The sequence below is a fragment of the Equus asinus genome, chromosome 10, assembly GCF_041296235.1.
Source record: "Equus asinus isolate D_3611 breed Donkey chromosome 10, EquAss-T2T_v2, whole genome shotgun sequence".
Lineage (NCBI taxonomy): Eukaryota > Metazoa > Chordata > Mammalia > Perissodactyla > Equidae > Equus > Equus asinus.
In genome coordinates, this window is record NC_091799.1 from 21,466,212 (window position 1) to 21,488,527 (window position 22,316).

General features: G+C 43.1%; 1 protein-coding gene across 13 annotated transcripts in view; it reads left to right on the top strand.

Annotated features, from left to right (window-relative positions):
- Window positions 1–22,316, top strand: part of DENND1A (DENN domain containing 1A) — a 513,599-nt gene that overhangs the window by 346,461 nt on the left and 144,822 nt on the right. For all 13 annotated transcript variants that reach the window (XM_070518786.1, XM_070518780.1, XM_070518782.1 and 10 more), the window contains one exon: window positions 6,088–6,213. In XM_070518786.1, the coding sequence (XP_070374887.1) occupies window positions 6,088–6,213 (126 nt within the window). The remainder of the gene's footprint in view (window positions 1–6,087; window positions 6,214–22,316) is intronic.

Here is a 22,316-nt window from a genome sequence, read left to right on the forward strand (position 1 = left end):
TATGAATTGTAAGAGTTATTTTCATTCTAGTGGGGAGGAAGATATGTAAACTGCTGATTATATAAAAGGCTGAATAATAGGATGATGAGGTGTAACATACAAGAGCCCCTTTTGAAGTAGGAATAGGCTAACTTGTGGCTGGTCTGAGGGAGCTTGACTGCAAGCTCTCAAGAGCTGGGCCCTAGTCATATGCAGCTCTGTTCCCAGCACATCTCCACCATGGGGCCTGCAAAGATTAGGTATCAAGCAAAGGGACAGGCTAATGTGCCCTGAGAAAGAGCTATTTGTTCTGACAGAGGCATCGCAGAAAGTCAGAGGTACTTATAGAAGAGTTTTGTTAGAGAATGGGATAAAGAGTATGCCATGCTTGGGGATGGTTTTACGGCCTGTGAAATTGAGTAGAAGACAATGTTGAAAATGGAGCTTGAGCCAAGACCATAGAAGGCCTTGAATATTGTACTGAGGAATTTGGACTTTACTATACTAGCACCATGAAGCCACTGAAAATTTCAGAGGAAGGGAGTAATACGATTCAACCTCTTGTTTTACAAAGATTATTCACTGCAAAGGATGGATTAGACCAGGAAGAAAATAGAGGAAGGCCCACCAGTTGAAAGACTGTTGCAGTGGTCCAAGTAAAGGATGAAACCTGAACTGAATACCAAACAAAAAGCTAAGCAGTCTACTACATCCATTACCCCTTTTACATCCCGTATATTTTCATCCTCACAATGTGTGTATGTTACAGATACCTCACTTTACAGCAAAGGAAACTGAGGCTCAGAAAGGTTAAGAAAGTAGAGAAGCCAGGTGTCCAATCTTAGACTTAGGCTTATGTGATTCAGGCTCTACACTCACTGCCTGAGGAGTGCTTGGAGATAGAGGAACAGGTGAAGCCAAGAGACCAAAAAGGAAGAGCCTGCAGTGACCAGGTAAAACAGGAACCAGGTGCGGGGTGAGGGTGGGGAATACTGCATTTGTTGTTGAACCTGTTCTGTCTGCAGTGTTGTATGAGACTGATCTAGTTGTCCACTCTAACTCACTCAGCATCCAGAGCTTCGTTTTCCGTGCACTTTTGGTTGCATCTCAGTGATGACCTTCTGCAGAAGGGGAATGGATGAGCACCAATTTCTCCCCCAATCCTTCCCCACCAAGACCAATTTCTTGACATGCTCAATCACTGGAGAATGTAATCCTAGACTTTCTTCCAAGCAGAGACTCAGCCACTGGAAATTCCTTTCAAGATGTAGAAACACTCACTCGTCTGTTCTTTCATTCAGCAGAAAGTGCTGAGTGACTGCTCTGGGCCAAACGCTGCTGGACCTTCTGAGAACTCACAGTCTATCAGGAAAGATGGTAGACCCTGCAACTCACTGAAGAATCACCTATGCAGTGTAAGGGGGCCCAGGCAGAGCGTCATTAACCCTATCTTAGGGGTCAGGGAAGGCTTCACAGATGAGGGGACATCTGGATTTCCTCTTTCCCTTAACCCAAGGCAATGTTTAATTTGACTATTAAAAAAAATACCTCATTTAAATTCTTTATTATAAAAGTAACATATGCTTTTTCATAAAGGGTAATCAAAACAATCAAAGTGCGTAAAATAGAAAGTGCAAGCATCTCTGCATGGTTAGAGCTTGATCCATGGCATTTTAGATTTTTCCTATCTATATGTACATATTATAATTTTTTAAATGATTCATGCTGTACATATTGCTCTACAACTTGAGTGTTTTCCCCCCATTTGGCAATATTTTGTGGACATCTTTTCATGTGAGTTCATAGAGTACTGCCACATTCTTTCTAGCAGCCATGCAGTAATTCATTATGAGGATGTACTATAGTATACTTTACTTAATAGGTCCCCATTCATGGACACTTGGATGGTCTTTCAAAGGGTGAATAGATGTTCACAAGCAGGACAGGAAGGCACAGCTCTGTCTGAGTTGTCAGCATGTGTATGGGCTGGAGAGTGGTATATGCTTCTAGATAGCAGTTCAGCATATCAGTCACGTATAACATTAAGTGGGGCCAAGGGAGGTGAGACCAGTTGAGAAAAGCCTCACAGATTGCTCTGAGGAGTTGGGATTGTTTTCTGCAGGTAGTGATGGCCAAGGGTAGGGGCATTGAAGGATTTTGATGGAGGAATCAAAGTGATCAGGTTTGTATTTTCCCAAGATTACTGAAACAGCTATGGGTGGATAGCATTGAGGGGAAAGTGAAGACAGAGAACCCATCTAGAAATCTCCTCTGTGAATCTGGGCCAGAGAGGATGAATGGAGCTGAACAACGCAGGGCCAAGGTCATGGACACTGAGAGGAGAGGGAAGATTCAGCAAATATTTGGGGTGTTGATAAGATGTGGAGAATGGTTATGGGAAGGGAAGAAGTGTGAAATCTGACATCCGAATCTGGCCTAGCAGACTGGTTGGCTGACGCTGCAGTGACCAAGATGGGGCAGAGGAAAAGGAGGGGAGCTTTAGAGAGAACCTGATGAATTTTGGACTCTCTTCCTTTGTTTTCTGTCTGCCTCCTATGATGCCTGATTAAAAGAGGAAGGCTTCCTCATTGACATTTCCATCACTCCCAAATTATGTCTGAGGAACCCCGAGGTTAATGATCTGACCAGCACCCCCAGGAGTACTAAGGGCAAGATCAGTTTTAGATATATGTCTATGGGTTATTTCAGCCTTAGATTTTCTTCCCTCCCTTTTATTTTAAGGACAAATGCCATCACCAGCTACCAGATGTGCGTATACTTGAAGTTTCAAAGTTTGAAGTGCTGACAAAAGCTTCTCCATGTTGCGGGCTGAGGAGAGGTCTTCAGAAGTCTTGGCCTACATGGTCACAGGGGCACCAAGAGCCCAGGACCTCTTGGCTGGGTTCAGACCAGCTGGGGAGGGCAGGAAGGCACACACTCGTATTTGCTCAGCTACAATCAGCAACTACCTCTTTGTGTAAAATGGTAATGAGGCCATTAGGGGAGGCTCACCTGAAGTGCAGCGTTGTGAATCTGAGGTAATTAAACACCTCCCGAATGCGAGGGAAAGGCCAGGGCAGGTTAAGTGAGGAATAATCTGCCGCACAGGTGGCCCAAGGCCTTTGAGGAGCCAGAAGAAGAGCGACAGTGGCTCACACCATTTCAAAGGATAGAGATGTCATCCTAGTCCCTGGGAGGGGCAGGATTTTTATTATTTGGGGAGCTGGAAAGTGGGCAATATTTTTAACATTTTAATAAAGCATGTTTCTTTTTCATATTGCTGTTTCAAGTAGAAAGTCCATGGCAGAGTCTGTCCCTGTGCCAGGTGGTCACTGCTCCTCATGAGCTCCCACCATTGTGGCACTGGGGCTCATGTGTCCCAGAAGAGAGGAGGTGACAATAAACCAGATATTTACATCTAGGTGTTGAGACAGACTCCAAATGCTTTCGGAGGAAAACCGTTTTCCTTTTCCGCCCTCTGAGCAGAGATGGGGTAGTCACCCCCTCAATGCCTGTTGTCATTACTTATGTCAGAGAGGCCATCAGCCCTACCTTCACTCAGTTCATGCCCCTTTAGCAACAGCACAGGATTTTTCCCATCTACTCAATTAATACTTATTTATGGCTTGCTGTGTGCTAAGCACTGTGATCCATGATTTGACGTGTCCTTTCAGCTTGTCTTTATCCTGTAAGATCTGGCAACAGAGGATTTTTGCCATTCATTTTCTTATCTCAAAATCTCTGCTGTCTCCACACAAAAGTTGGTACATGAATGTTCATAATGGCGTTATTCATAATAGCCATAAAATGGAAACAACACAGATGCCCACCAACTGATGAGTAGATAAAATATGATATATCCACATAATGGAATAATATTCAGTCATGAAAAAGAAGAGCACATGATAAGTGCTTCAACATGGGTGAAACTTGTTCATGATGTGCATTATGCTGAGTGGAAGAAGCCAGTGACAAAAGACCACATATCGTGTGATTCCATTTATATGAAATGTCCGGAACAGGCAAATGCATAGAGACAGAAAGTGAATTAATGGTTACCTAGGACGGGGGTGAGGGAGGAGGGGAGGAGAATTGGTTGGGAATGAGAAGTGACTGCCAATAAAATGGGGTTTCTTTTTGGGGTGATGAAAATGTTCTGGAATAAGATAATAGTGATAGTTGTACGACCCTGTCACTATACTAAAAACCACTGAACTGTACACGTGAAATGAATGAATTTTGTAATTATGTAAAATGTATCTTAATAAGCTGTAAAAAAAAAAATCCCATATCAGAAGCTTAGCAATAAAAAATAATGTCCATGGAGCATTTGTAAAGTGTATGTAGTCCATCCTAGATCAGTGATTCTTAATGTATTTTAGGTTCACAGGCACCTTTAGGAATCTGAGGAAAGCTATGGAGCCTGTGCTCAGAAAAGTGATCATCACTCATTCATCTTAAAAATTCATGGATGGTTTCTGGGCCACTTGAATCTAATTTTCTATTTTATCCTTAAATAATATCAGGCCATTAGATAGTCCTGTGTCCAAGCCCCTTCCAGATTCCTGAAAAGTGCTCTCGATCTGTCACCTGCATGCTTAGAAACAGTCATAGCTTCACATTTCTCTCAAAAGGACGGAGAAAATTCCTTGGTGTACTCACATCTTTTCTGATCCTTTCCTTTCTCTCTAGCCTCATTGTGAGCCGTATTCCCCCTCATTCTCTCCACTTGAAGCCACAGATATTTCTATTCTCTGAACTCCTTCTCACCACAGGGTCTTTTCAAATGCTGTTCCCTGTGCTTGGTACACTGTTCCCTCCCCTCTTTGCTGAGTTAACTACTTCAACTCATCCTTCAGATCTCAGACCAAGCCTGTTTGCCTCCAGGAAGCCTTCCTTGACCTCCTTGGTGAGCTCTGTTACAGGCTCGTCACAGTAGCAACATCACAGTATTGGTATTTTCCTCACTAGAATGAAAGCCTAATGAGAGCAGGGCCCATGTCTGGTTTTGCTCACTGTTGTATCCTCAACACTTAGCGTAGTCCTGGGCACTCAGCAAATAATCAGTATTTGTTGAGTAAATTAATGATTCAAGACTATCTCATTGCACAATTTCAGGGGCCCTTTTCACATGGAACACAGCATGAATGGAATGGCCAGAAGTTGTGCAATATGGCATCCTGAGATGAATGAAGGCCGTATTAGAAACAGACTAGGAAACTTGATATTGTCTCTGATGTTGAAGGCAACAACCATTGTATCAGAGTCATTCCTACATTGAGGACTCATAGGAAAAATCTCGTTTAGTTCTCACTTTAAGGAAAATCTGTGTTCATTTTTCCAACTGGTTTGTTTGTAACTCAAGAAATCTCACAATTTCTCATGTTTCCGTTTTTGCTTTGACCACTAGGAGGCTCATTAGTCAAATTTACAGTCCATTTCTAGCCATTATGTAAGACCTTATGGCTTACCTTTATATATTAAATCTATTCCTGGCTACTTCTTTTCCTATTGCCATGACTTTCTTGTCTATTTTGTTTTAACCATTGAGTGTGTACCTATAAGCTGCCACTACTCCTCTGGAGTATGAGATGTGAAGTTCATAACAATATATACTATAGGTTATTAATAAGCTATTTCTAATATTTGTAAGTAATTTGAAGAGGGAATGGAGTTGGAACTAAAAATCTTTGTGTAGTTTGGGCTCGGATTACAAGACTTCAATTCATATTCCAACTTGGGCCAATTCTTAGGTTTGTTCCAGGTGTGTAATCCAACCTCTTCTGAGACTGTTTGACCCTTGTAATCCCCTCCTCCTGGGATTGTTGAAAGAATTAAATTAGAAAATTTACGTGAAAGCACTTACCTGGCACATTGTAACTGCTTAGAAAGTGGTTTTGTTTTTGTTTTTATTAGATATGCTCTAACAGGAACAACATTTTTTAAATTTCAAAAACCTGCCTGAATACCGAATGCATTTTTGTTGTCCCAGAAGCTGAGGTATCAAGTCAATCCCCTTCCCAGGGATTTTCTAGAACTCTTGTATTGAGCTTGCCAGCCATCCTCCTCCCCCGCCCTCAGCGTGTGTCTCCCTTCTCTCTGTCACAGATCTCCTCACTGAAGAACAGGCTGAAGAAGGTCTCCACGACTACTGGCGATGGCGTGGCCAGAGCCTTCCTCAAGGCCCAAGCAGCTTTCTTTGGCAGCTACCGAAACGCTCTGAAAATTGAGCCGGTGAGTAGCTTCTTGGCAGGTTTGAACCCCTTTGGTCAGGGCTGAGAAACATACCTCAGAGGCCACAACAAACCTGCAATTCATCTGGTTGTTGAATTCACTGGGAGGAGGGTGTGTGTGTGCTGAGGAGCCTTGCCCTACCTCAGCAAGGAAGCTGTGCTGCCATGATGAAGCTCTCACTGCTCCTGTGAGCATTAAGACCCCCCCTCTCCGGACAGTGGCACTGACTGTGTGTTAATACAGTGCCCCGCCCTTCACACACACCTGCTCTCACTGAGGCTTCACAGCAAGCCTGTGAGGTAGTGAAGAGCATCTCCACTTTACAAATGAGGAAACTGAGGCTCAGAGAATAGACATGACTTGCTAAGCAGTGGAGGAGCCAGATGGTCTCAAAGCCCGTGATTTCCCACCATGCCTTATCACTCTTTTCCCATAAAGGGACCTCTTCCCCACACTTGAGAAAGCAAAGCACCCTGGGGATTCACTTCTTAGAGTCTCCCAAAGTGGTCTTGGTGTAAATGACTACAAAGCACACCGAGGACTTAGAAATAATGTCCGCCTCCAGGGCCCTTCAACCTTTCTGAGCCTCAGTTGCCTCATCTGTACGCCTGCTTGCCCATTGAGGTGATTAGGTGTTGTGAGGATTTGAAGACATCAGATCTGTCCTAAAACCAAGAAAGGACCAACTCTGCCAGCTTCACTGAAATGCTTCCATCTGACACCCCTCTGCTCAGCCTACTCTTAGCCTCTCTGCCAAAGAGAATGCAGAAATCAGCCTGGGGACCTGGGCCTCTGTACAGGAGAGGAGGTTCGGGTGAAACCTTGCTGACAGCCCTTTTCTGTCTGGAGCACAGAGCTCCCCCTTGATCCTGAGCAGGCAGGTGATAGCCACACCCAGCCTAGTTGGCGTAGAGTGCCAGGGACCAGCATAGGTTGCATTGCCTATAGGCTAGCAATGTTTATTTCTGTTTTTGTTTTAACCCACAGCATTTTATTATATTAAATGACAAAAGATGAGTGGATATCAGGCAGTGCGTTTCATGTGCAAACCCTGACAGTGAATCTTAGTCACACTTCCTCATAAGCCACTGTTGCATATTCTTAAATGACTCCATCATGTGTGGAAGGGAAACACAGAGTAACAGCAAACACCTTGCTTCCCTCCGCCAAAGACATACTCTCTCTGAAGTGGCCGGGGCAGTGGGTACTCAGGGAGCAGCAGCCTAATGCCACTATCCTCCTTATTCCTTGTCTTCCATTCAGCACTTAGGCCTGGCTTTCTAGGATGCCTCGGCTTCGGGCAATGTCATGGTCACACAACAGAAGGGGTGTGCTCTCTTTTTACTTCCTAAATACTTCCTTTAGGTCCTCTAAAGCCCTTCAGCTTAAAACAAGGTCCCCATGTCCTGTTTGTGTTAAGGGCTGGCATAATTCAAGGAAAATACTGATGTCTTCCCACCTCTGAAATGAGAACGGGACAACTGGCCTAGACCTTTCCTTGGGTTGCCAAGAACTGACAGACATGAAGTATTTCCACCCTTGCAATGGTCTCATTGTTGTCATGTATATGCTAGAATACAGAGGCTCCTGAATCTTGGTCTCTGTCGCTGGGCGTATGATCTGGGCACAAGTTGCTCCTTCAGAGAAGTTTATGGTTGTACTTGCACTGAAAGGCACTGGATTTAAGGTTGGAAGCCCTGGAGTTTAAAGCCTGACTCTGTACTTCTAAGCCATATGACCTTGAGCAAGCCACTTAACCTCTTTAAACTCTGATTTCTTCACCTGTGAGATGAGGATAAGAATACCTATCATTCTACATCTCCAAATGGTTATAAGGATCAAATGAGCCATAAATTGTTTCATAGTAGAGGTGAAACTTGACCTGGGGTCTAATGGGTAAGGTTTGGAAAAAGAAAGACAGAATCATTCCTTCTTGTAGTGGGTGTGGAGTTAACTGAGTGAGCAAAGGCTTGGAAGCAGGACCTTTCATGGCCACTTTGTCTGGAGTCATGAGTTTGAGTGGGAGATGGGGCTGCAGGAGAAGTTGGAGCCAAATTTGGCAGAGCCTTGGAATGTCAAGCTAGGATTGTGAACTTTACCCTGTAGGGAATTTAAGTTTCTGAGCAAAGATGTGATGTGACTGAAGTCATGTTTGAGCAGAAATACAGTGATGGACTGAGAGGGAAGCTGAAGGCAGAGAGACCTGTTAGGGGAACTCAGAAGAGAGCCCTCCGGTGGTTACGCCAGGAAAAGTTTCCATGAAGAAGAAATCCTAGTCTCAGTAATGGATAAAATGAGAGACAAGGGGCAAAGAATGTCAAAATGTCTCCCAAGATATGGAAGCTGGAAGAGGATGATGATGAAACACACAATAGAAAAAGGGAACTCTTAATGCTAAGGTCTTCCCAGTGGCAGTATTTATCATGGTAAAAAATTGCAACAGACTAAGTGTCTATAATAGGCAACTGGTTAAGTAAATTAAAGTACATCATATGATGGAATATTATGTAGCCATTAAAAGTATCATTTTATGAGGCTGGCCAGGTGGCATAGTGGTTAAGTTCACACACTCCACTTCGGTGGCCCGGGGTTTGCAGGTTCAGATCCTGGGCACAGCCACTGTTCATCAAGCCACACTGTGGCGGTGTCCCACATAAAATAGAGGAAGATCAGCACAGATGTTAGCTCAGCAACAATCTTCCTCAAGCAAAAAGAAGAAGATTGGCAGTAGATGTTAGCATTAGCTCAGGGCCAATCTTCCTCACAAAACAAAACAAAGTATCAATTTGAGGATAGGATGATGGATTTGGTTCTAACATTGTGCATTTCATTGAATCTAAGCTGCCATTCAATCGTAAGATGTACTATTATTTTATGTACCATTAAGAAAGAGTGCTGCCAATTATAATTGAAGGATGCCATCAATTGTAAGACATATCCAGAGTTCAGAGGTGTTAGAATGTGAAGAAATTTGTGTCTTAGAGTCAACAAAATATGGCAGATCTGTTGTGCTTTCAGTCTGATTCATCTGTACCAGAGAACTTTTTTCTGTAAAGCCAAGAGGGAATCTAGAGGACCTGAAATTTTCTGACCAAGCATCATCACCATGTTACCTAGATGATTTTTAAACCATAAATTTAATTCTAGCCAATTCTCCTCATCCAGAAAATGGGATAACAACACCTCCCATGCAAGATTGTTTTGGGAGATTAATTAAAATAATGACTCAAAAGTACGTGTGAGCCCAAGAAGTGCTGAGCAGTATGGGGCAGCAGCCACATAGCTGGGGGGGGGTGGTGCCTGGGTGACCCTGCCCGTGATAGGCAGCACAGTGTGAGTAGATAGGGCGGCCTCCCCTGGGCCTCTTGTCTTCTAGTTGTTTCTCTGGTTATAAAAATAGCACCTGCTCTTGGTAAAAAAAAAAAAAAAAAAGTTGAAAGGAACAGAGATCTAGAAATGAGAAAACACCCATAATCCTGTCATCTGGAGTTAGGATAACATGTTAGCGTGTTTCCTCCTAGGTTCTCGGGCTTGGGGATTGTTTTTGTTCCATTTTGTTTTGCTTTTTTACTTGTAGACAGTTGAAATATTCCTAGCAAAGCAATCCAGTTCCCAGTTATTTGTTTTGCCTTTTAGTACATTGTAAGCATTTTTCACATCATATAAAAACTCTCCTTACACATCATTTATAATGGCTGCACATATGCCATTGGGGGACCTCAGTGGTTCTCAGCCCTAGCTGTGGATCAGAATCATCTGTGGGGCTTTTAAAACGGCAAATGTCTGAGCCTCACTCACAGAGATTTTTATCAAGTTCCCATCATCTGAAATCAAGCCGAGGCCCACCACATTGTCCTAATACTGGGCCTTTTGATTGTCAGTAACGTTTCACCATTTTAAACCACACTGTAGTGAACATCTTTATGTAAATCTTCATGCATGGTCCAAATTATTTCCTTAGGCAGAATCCCTGGTGTGGATTTACTGTGTCAAAGGATCTGACTACATTTAAGGCCTTTGATTCGTAAGGTGAGGGAGAAAGCTGGTGACCAGGAACAGGGGCAGCCTGGAGGGGAGAGCCTCTGAGGCTGATTGCAGGGCAGGACCCGAGCAGCAGTGCAGTGTGGGGAACAGCCTGAGGCTGAGGGCGAAGAGAGCCTGCGGGGTGAAGGCCGAGAGAAGTGTGCATGTGTGCAGAGGGCACAGCGGTGTGACTAGCTTTGCAGCATGCCCAGAGTGTTCACCACACTGCTGTGGTGTGCTGGCTTCCCACCCACAGCCAGCAGATGCAGTCATGGGACTCCTGTTACTGCAAAGTCACAGAGTTTGGGTTTTTTAAAACATGAAACATGACAGACTTGCAGTGCTCCTTTCTCCTCTGCTCCCGGAACAGCTTGGAGAACTGTTCCTGCTGAGCCCCTCGAGGCCCTGCCTGGCTCTGTGGGGAGGGGCGAGCCCCACTCTGAGAGGCAGAGAAGAGCAACTACTCCTCCACAGCCCAGAGCTCATTTGAGATTAACTCCTTGGTCCTTTGTTTTTTCTTTTCTACTGGAAAAAATTCAAAATCAGCTGGCTGGGGAGTCTTGAGCTTGGTCCTCTTTCCCCTGCTGGGAGGGAAGAGGGAAGCAGGCTCCTTGCTGAGGTCCAGCCACATGCCAGAGCTGGGCTGCTTGTCTCCTTCCATGCCCTCTGCTGTGTGCCTGTCCCAGGGCAGGAGAGCCTGTGTTGGCTCACTGGTGGTGTCTCTCTTCGGGGCCAGGTGAATTATTTCAAAGGGGTCTCCCAAGGATCAGAAAGCGAGACTCCAACAGTGTCCAGCTACAGCCAAGTCTCCTACCTGCTCAAGCAGCCCATAGGGTGGGAGCTCTGTTCATCTCGGAGTGCTTCGCATCCATGATCTCAGTAAATTCTCCATGACGGCCCCTTTCTGTCCATTCTACAGATGGCGGATAAAGGCTGAGATTGCTGGTGATTTCCTGGGAGGTAGTAGAGCCGGGAGGCAGACTCAGATCGGCCTGACTCCAAAGCCCAGGATCCTTTCACCACACCCTCTCGCCTGTCTTTGTTCTGGTTTTCTCATGTTGCATGTTAACAACTCTTTCTTTCAGTGTTTCCAGTGCCAGGCATGGGTCACAGTATAGTGTAGATATCAATAAGTATATTTTGGAACAGTGGATGGAAGGACAGGTGAAAGAAATGAAGGAACAGCGAATCTCCTTCCAGCCTCTGTTCAATGTGCACACATTGCATCCTGTCCTGTCTTGAGGCTCGGGAGGTTGCTGCTGCCTAGCAGAGGGGAGAGTGTCTGCAAATCACAAGGGCATGTGACCCATTTTTCAGTAACCCAGAGAATATCAGGTGCAAAACCCAAGATATTTAACAATACCAGCCAAGCCAACTTGTTCTTCTCCACTTAAGTGACAGAACCACAAGCAGCCAGGCAGCCCCATTCGGAAAAACCCCCTTTATCCATGTCAAGCAGCAGCCCAGGCTCTAGCTCATTTATTTAGGCCTTTCTTGCTCTCTGACACGCCTCCTAGCAGTTGCCAGGCAACTCTGGGAGTAGCAGTGTGTGTTAGGGATTAACTAGTTAGGGCTGGGGTCCTTTTTGCCTAGAAGGGGATAAAAGACAAGTGATTTTAATTGCCAGGCCAAGGATCCTTTCTCTGCTTGGTGGAAGATTGCAACTTTTGGAGGATGTGTATAGCAGTGTGGCTTTTGAATTTGCCTTGAATGTTCCCTTTTCTCCCTCCTGGGGAAAACAAATGAATTTTAAAAAGAATCTTACTTTCCCCTCACTCCTTTGTTTAAAACTATATCATCATGAAATCTGAATAAGACTAACCTACCACCCTCTCTTTGAAAGATATTTCACAGCACAATGGCCTCAGTTTTAAAGAACTTTAAAAAATAGGCTGGTGTCCTTTAATTTCATCACTTTTTCTATTCAGAGTTTCTTATTTCATAGCTCATGCTACACGGAGTTGTCTTAAGACAGTGCACGTGAAGGTGCTTGTTCCCGTGTTTGGCCCACTGCAGGTCCTTGGTGAATGTTAGATCAATGAGCAAAACTGATGGATATTGCTGCTTTAAGACACATCGTGTTCTGTGCCAATATCTGTGGAAAGGCCAATATAGATGGAGCGCTATGAGAGTTGTTTATGCAACAAGCTTGTGTGCTCATTCTGGGTCAGCCTACGAGCTGGGCTTCCCCAGCATGAATGGAGCACAACCCCTGCCCACAGGGAGCAAATGCTGAGGTGGGGGCGGTAAACAGCCGGTCGCGTGCTGTGAAGGAGGCTTGCAGGCAGCAGGTCGCGCCACCAGCCCTGCTTGCTTAGTCCATCCCAAGAGACCCGGCTTCCAGATTCAGCTGTGGGTACGTGGCGTCATCCACCTTACAGCCCCTGATTTTGTACATGATTCTGCTGAGTCATATTTATCCACCTAAAACCCTTTGAAGACAGAGAAGTTAAGATAAAAGCAGATTGATAGCCTGGCTTTCAAGCATGAACGGGCGAGGCTGTGTTGAGCAGGTCAGAAAAACACCATATATATCTGTCTTATGGTTGAGTAACACCATTGATCTCACGGTTTAAAAACAACAACAACCATATTTATATGTGTTTTTTGTGTAACATAAAATAGAAAAAATTTAGAAACTAGAAAAATTAAAACATTACTGTAGTCCCACTGAACTAACACAACTCCTTCAACTACCCTTTGTACATTATATTCTCTTTAATTATTTTTCATTATGCAAAGGGTTTATGTAGCTGCCATCAAATCTAAGGTAAAAGTTTTGGAGCCCGCCCTGACGGTCCAGTGGTTAAAGTTCAGCGTTCTCACTGCTTCAGTGGCTGTGGTTCGTTTCCCAGTTGTGGAACCACACCACATGTCTGTCAGTTGCCATGCTGTGGTGGCAGGTCACATAGAAGAACTAGAATGACCTACAACTAGGATATACAGCCATGCACTGGGGCTTTTGGGAGAAAAAAAAGAAGAGGAAGATTGGCAACAGATGTTAGCTCAGGGCAAATCCTCTGCAAAAAAAGAAAAGTTTGGTTCTCCTCCATTTAACATTACATCATATGCGTTTTTACATAGCTGCAGAATATTCTATCAAGAACAGATACCATCATTTCCGTAATCACTTTCTCGTGTTGGACCTTTAGGTTGCTTCAGATCTTTTGGTATTAATATTCCACCAAACATCTTTGTCAATCATGCTTTGAAATGCTATATTTTGAAGTCTCTGAGGAGAAGAAATACAGGTCTGCTGCAGGAGCCTGACTGTGGTGCCAACTTGTCACAACATGGTAAGGAAGCAGATTTCCATTGACTCAGCCTAAGAGCAGCTCAAAATGGGAAGAATTAAGAACCCTTCATGGGGTGCGCTCCTTGCCCTCCACATAGGCAAGCAGAAGATACCCAGAACATATATAGGGATATTACTAATTTGTCTGTGCCTCCCTGGTGCTAAAAACGGTTTGAGGAACCTTAAAACATTGTGTACAGTACAGCAAGACGAGATGAGGAAGTGAGGAAACCAGGGGAGAGGCGGACTGAGATGAAGCCTGGAAGTGGCTGGTGTTAAGTATACAATTCAGTGACATTAATTATATTCACAATGTTGTACAACCACCATCACTATTTTCAAAATTTTCAAAACAGAGTTTCTCTTTGGGATGATGTTAAGCAATAGTTCTCCGATTATTGCTGTTAAGCAATAATTCTCCATTCCTCTGTCTCCACAGCCCTTCATATCCTCTGATCTACTTTCAATTGCTATGAATTTGCCTATTTTAGGTATTTCATATAAGTGGAATTATACCATACTTGTCCTTTTGTGTCTGACTTATTTCCCTTAGCATAATGTTTTCAAAGGTCATCCACATTGTAGCACGTTCAGATCTTCATCCCTTTTTAAGGCTGAATAATATTCTACTGTATGTATATACCACATCTTGTTTATGCATTCATCTGTTGATGGACACTTGGGCTGTTTCCACCTTTTGACTATCGTGAGTAATGCTGCTATGAACATTCCTATACAACTGTCTGTTTGAGCCCCTACTTTCAGTTCTTTTGATATATGCCTAGGAGTGGAATTGCTGGGTCATATGGTAATTTTATGTTTAACGTTTTGGGCAACCACCAAACTATTTTTCAATGCTTTTTTAAGTGGACAGTGATATGTTTGTGGAGCATGGATATGTACCTAAGAATATTCTGTAGGGAAAGTTTGTGAAAGATTTTCTTATTTTCCAGTTTATTTTAGGCAAGCAGATAGGGAATTATAGCCAAGACCTACAGGCCTGAACTAAACAGATGCATTGACAGCAGGAGTCTATGGTGGACTAGAGAAGGGCCTGGTAACTTACTGCTTACCATTTTTTCTCACTTTAGTGTTCATCCCAAGTCATAGGATCATGTCCTGGGAATGAAGCAGGGACAAGGGGAAGTACTCCCACCAGTGGGACTCTGGGGACCACCACTGTAGGTCTGTGGCTCTAAGTGGCTAACGAAGCCACTGAGTGTGATGGAAAGAGTATAGTCTTTGGAATCACCTGGGTTTTAATCCTGGCTCTGTCATCTGTCAGAAGGTGACCTTGGAAGTCACTTAACCCTCTTAGCCTCAATTTTCTCATCTGTAAAACAGAAATAATGCCTACCTTGTAGGACTGTTGAGAAAAATAGCAATAATGTGTGTAAAACACCAACACAGTGTTTTTGCTGATAGTAGATATTAACCAAATGATAGTGACCATTCCTGGGTGACAAGAAAAGGAGGAGAATGAGACTGTCACATCCTGGAACAGTGGTGGCCATACTTGTTCAGCAAGTGTCAGACTACGTGAAACTATTCAAGATACAATGAGATTATGGTTCTTTTATTCCTATCTTTTGAAGTAACTGTGAAAGTTTGGATGTGTAAGAAATCACATATTTCCTTCAATATTTATTTGATATTTATTCATTCATGTTATTGCTTGCCAGCACTTACAGGCAAATGGAGGTGGTAGGTACCAAGGGTTTACAATTAAGAAATGCATTGCAATCCATTTTAAATATACATAAGAGAAAATATAATTGAGAATCTTTTTTCTATTTCATCAAAACATTTTTTGTCTCTTGGGAGAAGATGACTGTTGTTTGATCTGGGTGCCAAATCTCCACCGTCCATCTCCCGGGGATACTGATGTTGCTCAGGAACAGAGTTTGGGAGTCCTGGCACCTTGGAGCTACACAGTGAGTGCTCGCTGAACTGAGAACCATTGTTCTAGAAGTAGACTGCCTAAGTAAAAAGTAGGTCCTTAAGTGAGAGAAGATGAGAACTGGCAGGAAATCCACTTAAACAGGATGATCAAGCTTAACTGAATGATTTCAAAGAGCATCACTGAATATGATCAAAATGAAATTCCCATATGTTCTAAGATACTTGAAAAATAAAACACAGCTAGTGTATCTTAGACTATCCAGGAGGAATTCTAGGCTTTAACTTGATCTCATTTAATAATCCTGGCTCCTTTCTTACTTTGCTCCGATAGGATGGGACCATGTTTATACTCCTTGGTGTCTCTCACATAGTCTGATATTTAGTAGATTCTCATTAAATGTTTGTTGAATAAATGGATGAACAAATGAATGAATGATACCTGTTTTCCCATGCTGTGCATCCAAAAGACTGGTGATCATATTTCAGTGTTGCACAATATAGATGCTTAGTTAAAAAAGAAAAATCATCCACAGCTTCATCTTAGAGCATGAGAAGAAAATCTGACACGAACCCCACACCATGAATGTGTGAGTTTCAAACAAAGGCACTCCGCAGCTGCTACATGGTAGCTCCAGAGGCAGTTAGGGTCTGGTGTGGTCACACTCTGTGAAATCACCATGTGCAGTAAGCGTTCAGTTCTAGCTAGGAAAATACAAGAGGCGAGTATATTAATGGAGTAAGCACAATACACTGTGGCAGTTTTAAATACTGTATCTTTGTGGAAGCAATGGCAAAGAGAAATGGTTGCTGTTACAGTGTTTTAAGTCAAATGATCTCGCTTTAGGGTTTTTTCCTTTTTCAATGAGACTCTGGAAAGGAAACCTTTCTGATCCATTTTCAAGCAGTGATAACATTTGACAATTTAGAGCCTGAAACAGTGATATATGACTTCATGTACATAGCTAGACTGTGAGCTTTTTAAGAACAGGATTTTGTCTTTTTCTTTCTTATCCCCCCAGCACACAATAGAGGCTGAGTACCGTAAGATGGAGCAATAGTTCTATGGGTTTGTTCTATGGAGGACGTTATGGTATTGATGATGATTAGAGGACAAAATTGTAGATTTCCTTCCTTCTACCCACCCCCTTGGACGTGCATCCGTGCTGATTTTCTATGGGGTGTGGATACATTCTCAGAAATATACAGCTATGTCACATTCAGTCTTACGCTGCCCTTTCACAGAGAAATGGAAGCCACTCTGGAATGCAGTGGAGTGTCGTGATTACTCATGTGTCCCCGGCGCAGAGCCTGACACATAGAAGGTGCTTGATAATTATCTGTGGAGTGAATGAAATAATAATAGTCCTTAGTTATAATGTCCTTCATTGTTTGAGAGCTGAAACACACTTTTGTTAGTTGAATCATTAAGACTTGAAGTCTTAAGAAAAAGAAAATAATATGAAGCATTTATTATATGCTAGACTCTTTACATATATTCCCTTATTTGATTTTTACAGTCCCCTTATAGAGAGAGTGGTGTAGCCCCATTTTACTGATGAGAAACCAAGGCTAAGAAAGGTTATGTCACACTTTTAAAAAGTGGCAGAGCCAGGATTCGGACCCTCCATCTGCCTGATTCTAGCAACCATACTCTTTCCTCTGACCACTCGCCACAATGGTGATGACCATATGGTCCACGTTATGTACAATTTGAGGGCGTTTCAGAAGAAAACTGAGCTGGTTTCCTCTTCCAAGTCAATGTCTCTAATCTGTGCAATTGTTTCTTGAAAAGTACAAGTTAAACTAACACCATTTATAAACTGTTTTGCAAAGGGGAAATGTCAAAATTTTAGATATCTTTTTGAAAACATCCCTTTAATAGATAATTTTAATTGCCTGATATTTTGTTGTTTAAGTACTTCATATTTACGGTGATAATTGGGTGAAGCAGTGACACACTTGCGGAAGCGCAGCCCTCCCTCCTCTTTTCCTGGGCTGACACCTAGTGGCGAGCTTTCTCGTGGCACTGTTAATCCGGGTGCTAAGCTTTCTTCACCATAGTTGTTTTTCAATTGATTTTAGGATTTTTAAAAATCAATTATTTTCATTATAATAAAAGTAACTACACTAACATAATGGTTAATTTATTAAGGAGCATCATAACAATGGAACTTTTATTTGATTTAATGTGAATTTCAAGTCAATTAAAATCAAGTCTCAATAGCAGAAAATGATACAGGTATTTATAGTCTTGGGGTATTTGTTCCCCCCACAAACCTGACTGAGTGACCACCCTGCCCTGGGCACTGGCTTTCACACACTGACAAATGAGACTCAGTCGTTGTTCTTAAGACAGTGAGGGGCAGAGACAGAAAGCTGCAGAGTTGCACTAAGGTGTGGTAACTGCTATAGTGGAATGTGGTACAAGGTGGTAGACATCCAAATGCAGGACAAATCACTTCCACCTGGATGCAAGGGAAAGCTTCCCAGGGAAGGATGCACCTGGGATAATGCCTTCCAGGAGGAGTTGCAGTTCTCCAGGTGTAGGGGCAGAAAGTAGCTCATGCAAAGGCAGGGGGCCTTGAAACTCCATGGCCTGGTTAGGTACTGTGAGCGGTCATGTGGCTGGAGCATAGACGGGAAGAAGGAATGTGGCGAGGATGAAGTGGACAAAGGGTCAGCTCCTGTCCATGAAGACCTAGAATGCCACAAAAAGGTTTTAGCACTAACACCATAAACCTGCATTTCTAGAACAGTGTTCCTTGAAATGTTAGCTCCACAAGATATTGATATGTTTTCTGAGCACAGAAAATTTAGGATTGTCACATATTGTGTACTGTAACTTTTTTAAAAAAAAAAAAAAGATATTTACAGTGCACATTACTGAAGCTCTGCTGTAAAGAAATCTAGTTAACTTTGTTTACCTCCACATTTTTCAAAACCCTTTTCCTCCACAAAATACATATTAACATTCCATGCATCTACTACTCACCATAGTTTGGGAAATGCTGCTGTAGCTAATGATTGGTGATAAATTTTTCTTGCTCTAAGGCCATTGAATTAGGATGCCAACTATGTTCATTTTACCCCAGCCTCATTGCTATGAACCTCAGTAAGAAAAGCAAGTTCCAGGGCCAGCCAGTGGCACAGTGGTTAAGTTTGCATGTTCTACTTCAGCAGCCCGGGGTTCACCTGTTTGGATCCTGGGTGCAGGCATAGCACCGCTTGTCAAGCTATGCTGTGGCAGGCGTCCCACATATAAAGTAGAAGAAGATGGGCACGGATGTTAGCTCAGGGCCAGTCTTCCTCAGCAAAAAGAGGAGGATTGGCAGCAGATGTTAGCTCAGGGCTAATCTTCCTCACCAAAAAATAAATAAATTAAATAAATAAAGCAGCTTCATCTATAATCACAAAAACCTGGAAGCAACACAAAAAAAAAAAAAGAAAGAAAAGCAAGTTCCTTTTCCAAAGCATTTATTGTCTGGCCAGACAGAGGTTTGTGACCAACAGGTGGTCTTGAGACATAGAGCCTAGCCATCATTCAGTTTTCTCAGCTTAGGACCACAGGCTGCCAGTTGGTCCCCTCTGTCTGGCAGCTTGATCATTATATCAGTCAGAATCTAACCAGGACAACAGAAACCACTTCAGATGTTTACAAGAGGGAAAATAATTCAAGGAAGTAGTTCTCCAGTTGATAACCAAGGAGCTGAGGCTCAAAAGAGGGCAGACTGGTAATCCAGAGATTAGCAAGAGCAGAGGTGGTGGTCCTGCGTCCAGGCCCGGGGTCACCTGACTAAAGCTGGAAGCTGTGTGTCTGTGCAGAAGGGGCTCGAGTCAGGGAGGAGGTGAGCCGCTGCTGGACAAGCCACCCATGCAGAGACAGACGGGAGAAATACTCGGCTTCTCCCTTCATCCTCCTCCCGAGCACTTGCCAGGGCCTCACACGTGCCAAACCGAGGAGGAAGGTGGCTGACCCGGGAGCCCAGGGAACTCAGCCTCCCCTCCTTCAGAACAGAGCAGAAGAGTGGAGAATGGGTCTGAGGTCACACAGGCTCAGAACCAGCACTACCAGATCCCAGATATTAAGGGTATATAGTGACAACCCCCCTCCCCCACCCCAGGCAAATAATAAACAACATGGTGAAGTTAAAAGCCCCCTGACTCACAGTTAGACCTGGTGCCAACCTGGAGTCTGCCTCTTCTCAGCTGTGTGACTCTAGACACTAACTTTACCTTTCTGAACCTTATTTCCTCAGCTGTAAAACAGGGAAGAGAATCGACTTCAATGATACCTTGACAGGGCTGCCTTGACATATGCCTGGCTGCTTCCTATTTTATAATGAGACAAGAACAAGGTATTTAAAACTTTTGGGGCTTAGCCTAGAGCTAATAAGAGTGTTAGAAATCCACATATGTTGATCGACTACTCCAAACTTCAGAGAATTGGCTGAAGTTTTATTAGCTAGCAGTTATTATCTAATAGGTGTCTAATTTCTTATCTTAATATATTCACTTCCTGGGGTCGCTGGAGTAGGGGAAGCTTGTAAAGCATGCGGTGGAATATTCGAGTGCTGGAGAGGTGCTCCATGTGTATTGTAGTTATCGGTTCAGTGCAGGCTGAAGAAAATTGAGATTCCAGGAGAATTGCCACTTAAGAGATGTAAAACCTCGGGACTCATTTCCTCCCTGAACCACAGGTTTTCATTTGTTGTATGGGGATAAAAATGCCACCCCCATGAAATTATTTTCAGAATTGAACGAGATGGCAGATGTAGAGTACTTGTTCTCTGTGATCTTCCCTCCCCTCTACAGCAGACTGTGGAGGCAGCCTCCCTTTTATCCAGTGAAGGCCCAATTCACCAGCAGTCACATTCCATGGAGGTGTGGCAGGATTTTTGGAAAGCCTTTAACCGGAGATTATTTGTTTGGTTTGCTGGTCCTTGTTAGTGATGTGACCTGGCACGTCTCCCCTCACCCTGTTCTTGTCAGTCACAACTCACTGGCATTATTCATAAGCCATTTGCTTGAGACTGTCTTTGCTCATATTCTTACTGTGGTGCATTTTTACTCTCATCTTCACATTAAATGGTCTGTAGGTTTTGAAGGTGTCCTGAGCAGGTCAATTGCCAGCTTAAAAGGTCATTATCTATTCTTTGAAGGGGAACTTTTACCCTGAGCTGATTAGTTTTATCCTTGGTTGATGAGTGTTTTGCAAAAGAAATACGGGAGGGAAAACCCTGATAGCTATTGAACCCCTACTTCTTGGCCTTTATTTATATTTTCTTGGCTAAAGGTGCATATTATCCCTAGTTTGATAGATAAGGAATTAAAGCAGAGAGAGTTGAAATCACTTAAATCAACAGCTTTGAACATACGTTTACCAACACCCTGCTATGCCAGACACTGTTCCAGGTGCTTGGCAATGCAGCAGTGAACAGAATTAAGTCCTAGCCCTGGAATCTCTGGGTAGAAACAGACAGGAAACAAACATGAAAGTCGATATATAACGTATCAGGTGGTGATAAGTGTTGTGCCGAAAAAGAAGGCCGAGGAAGGGGATAGAGAGCCCCAGATGAGGTAGGTGCTGGTAAGAGATGGAGCTAGGATTGAGCGCTAGGTCTGTCTGTCTCTAGAACTCACATTTTTCCCACTAGTCCCATGCTGCTTCTAATCCTCTTTGGTGATGATTTCCAGCATCTAGTGAAGAAACATGAACTCTAACATTCTTGCATCTGGAGTGGAGAAGTCAATGTGTCATGGTGGTGACTTCTCATTCCTGGGGGACAGAAAACATTTTTGCTGCACTCCCTGCCGTCAGCAGCATGTAGCTGTTTCTTTTCTCTCTCTGGTTTCTCTCTTGATGCAGAAAGCATCTTGCCGGCGTAGACTTAAGCCCTAGTGCTGGGGAGACCAGTCTGTCCTGGAGGAGGGTCTTGTGACTGCTGGGTTCAAAGGAGCTCATTGCCCCTTTTCTCTGTACTTCTAAGAAGTGATGTTATAGCTAGTGGTCTATGTAATCTTAGTATCTGTTTCCTGATCTTTAGTATTCAGTAAGTCAGGTTAATTCCCTAAGTAGATGCAGCCACCAAGAGATAGATCCAGTATGGAAGCTGTCCACAGGACTCAGATACACCTGGGTTCCACTTTCCTATTTACGTAATTTTGACTAAGTTGATTAACCCTCCAGTGCTTCGGTTTCCTCATCAGTAAAGCAGAGAACAAATGTAATCTGCCTCACAGGATTGTCGGGAACATTAAATGAGATAGTAAAGCGTGATGCCTGGATGTGGAAACAGCTTAATATTAGGTGGTTTTTTTGTAAATAAACTTTATATTTTAGAGCGGTTTTAGGTTCACAGCAAAATTAAGTGGAAAATACAGAGATTTCCCATATACCTCCTGTCCCCACTCGTGAATACCTCCCCAATTATCACCAATTTTAATTTTTAAATATATAAAAATAACTCTAATTTATAGCTGAGTTTTCTCTACATTCTATCCTATGAGGAGACAGTGGAGTAGAAATGAAGTTTTCTTTTTCAAAGTAAAGACAGTATATGTATTTTAATGAAAAAGATAGTAAGAATTTCCATCATGATGACGCTGTTTACAAAGAAATGTTGACATTCAATCTTTACAATATTTCCCGTTAGATAGGTATCATTACATGTTTTTAAAAATCTTTTTATTGTAAAATAAATTGTAAAACAAATAAAGAAAACCACCTTAATCAAATGAACGGATTAAGAAATCATTATCAGACCAATACTGCCCAGCACAAGAAATAGGGCTTTGCCACCCACCCTAGAAACCTCTTCCTTCAAAACCCTTTCCCTCCTGCCAATAGTAACCACCATCCAGGCATTCGTTATTTTTTTAAAAT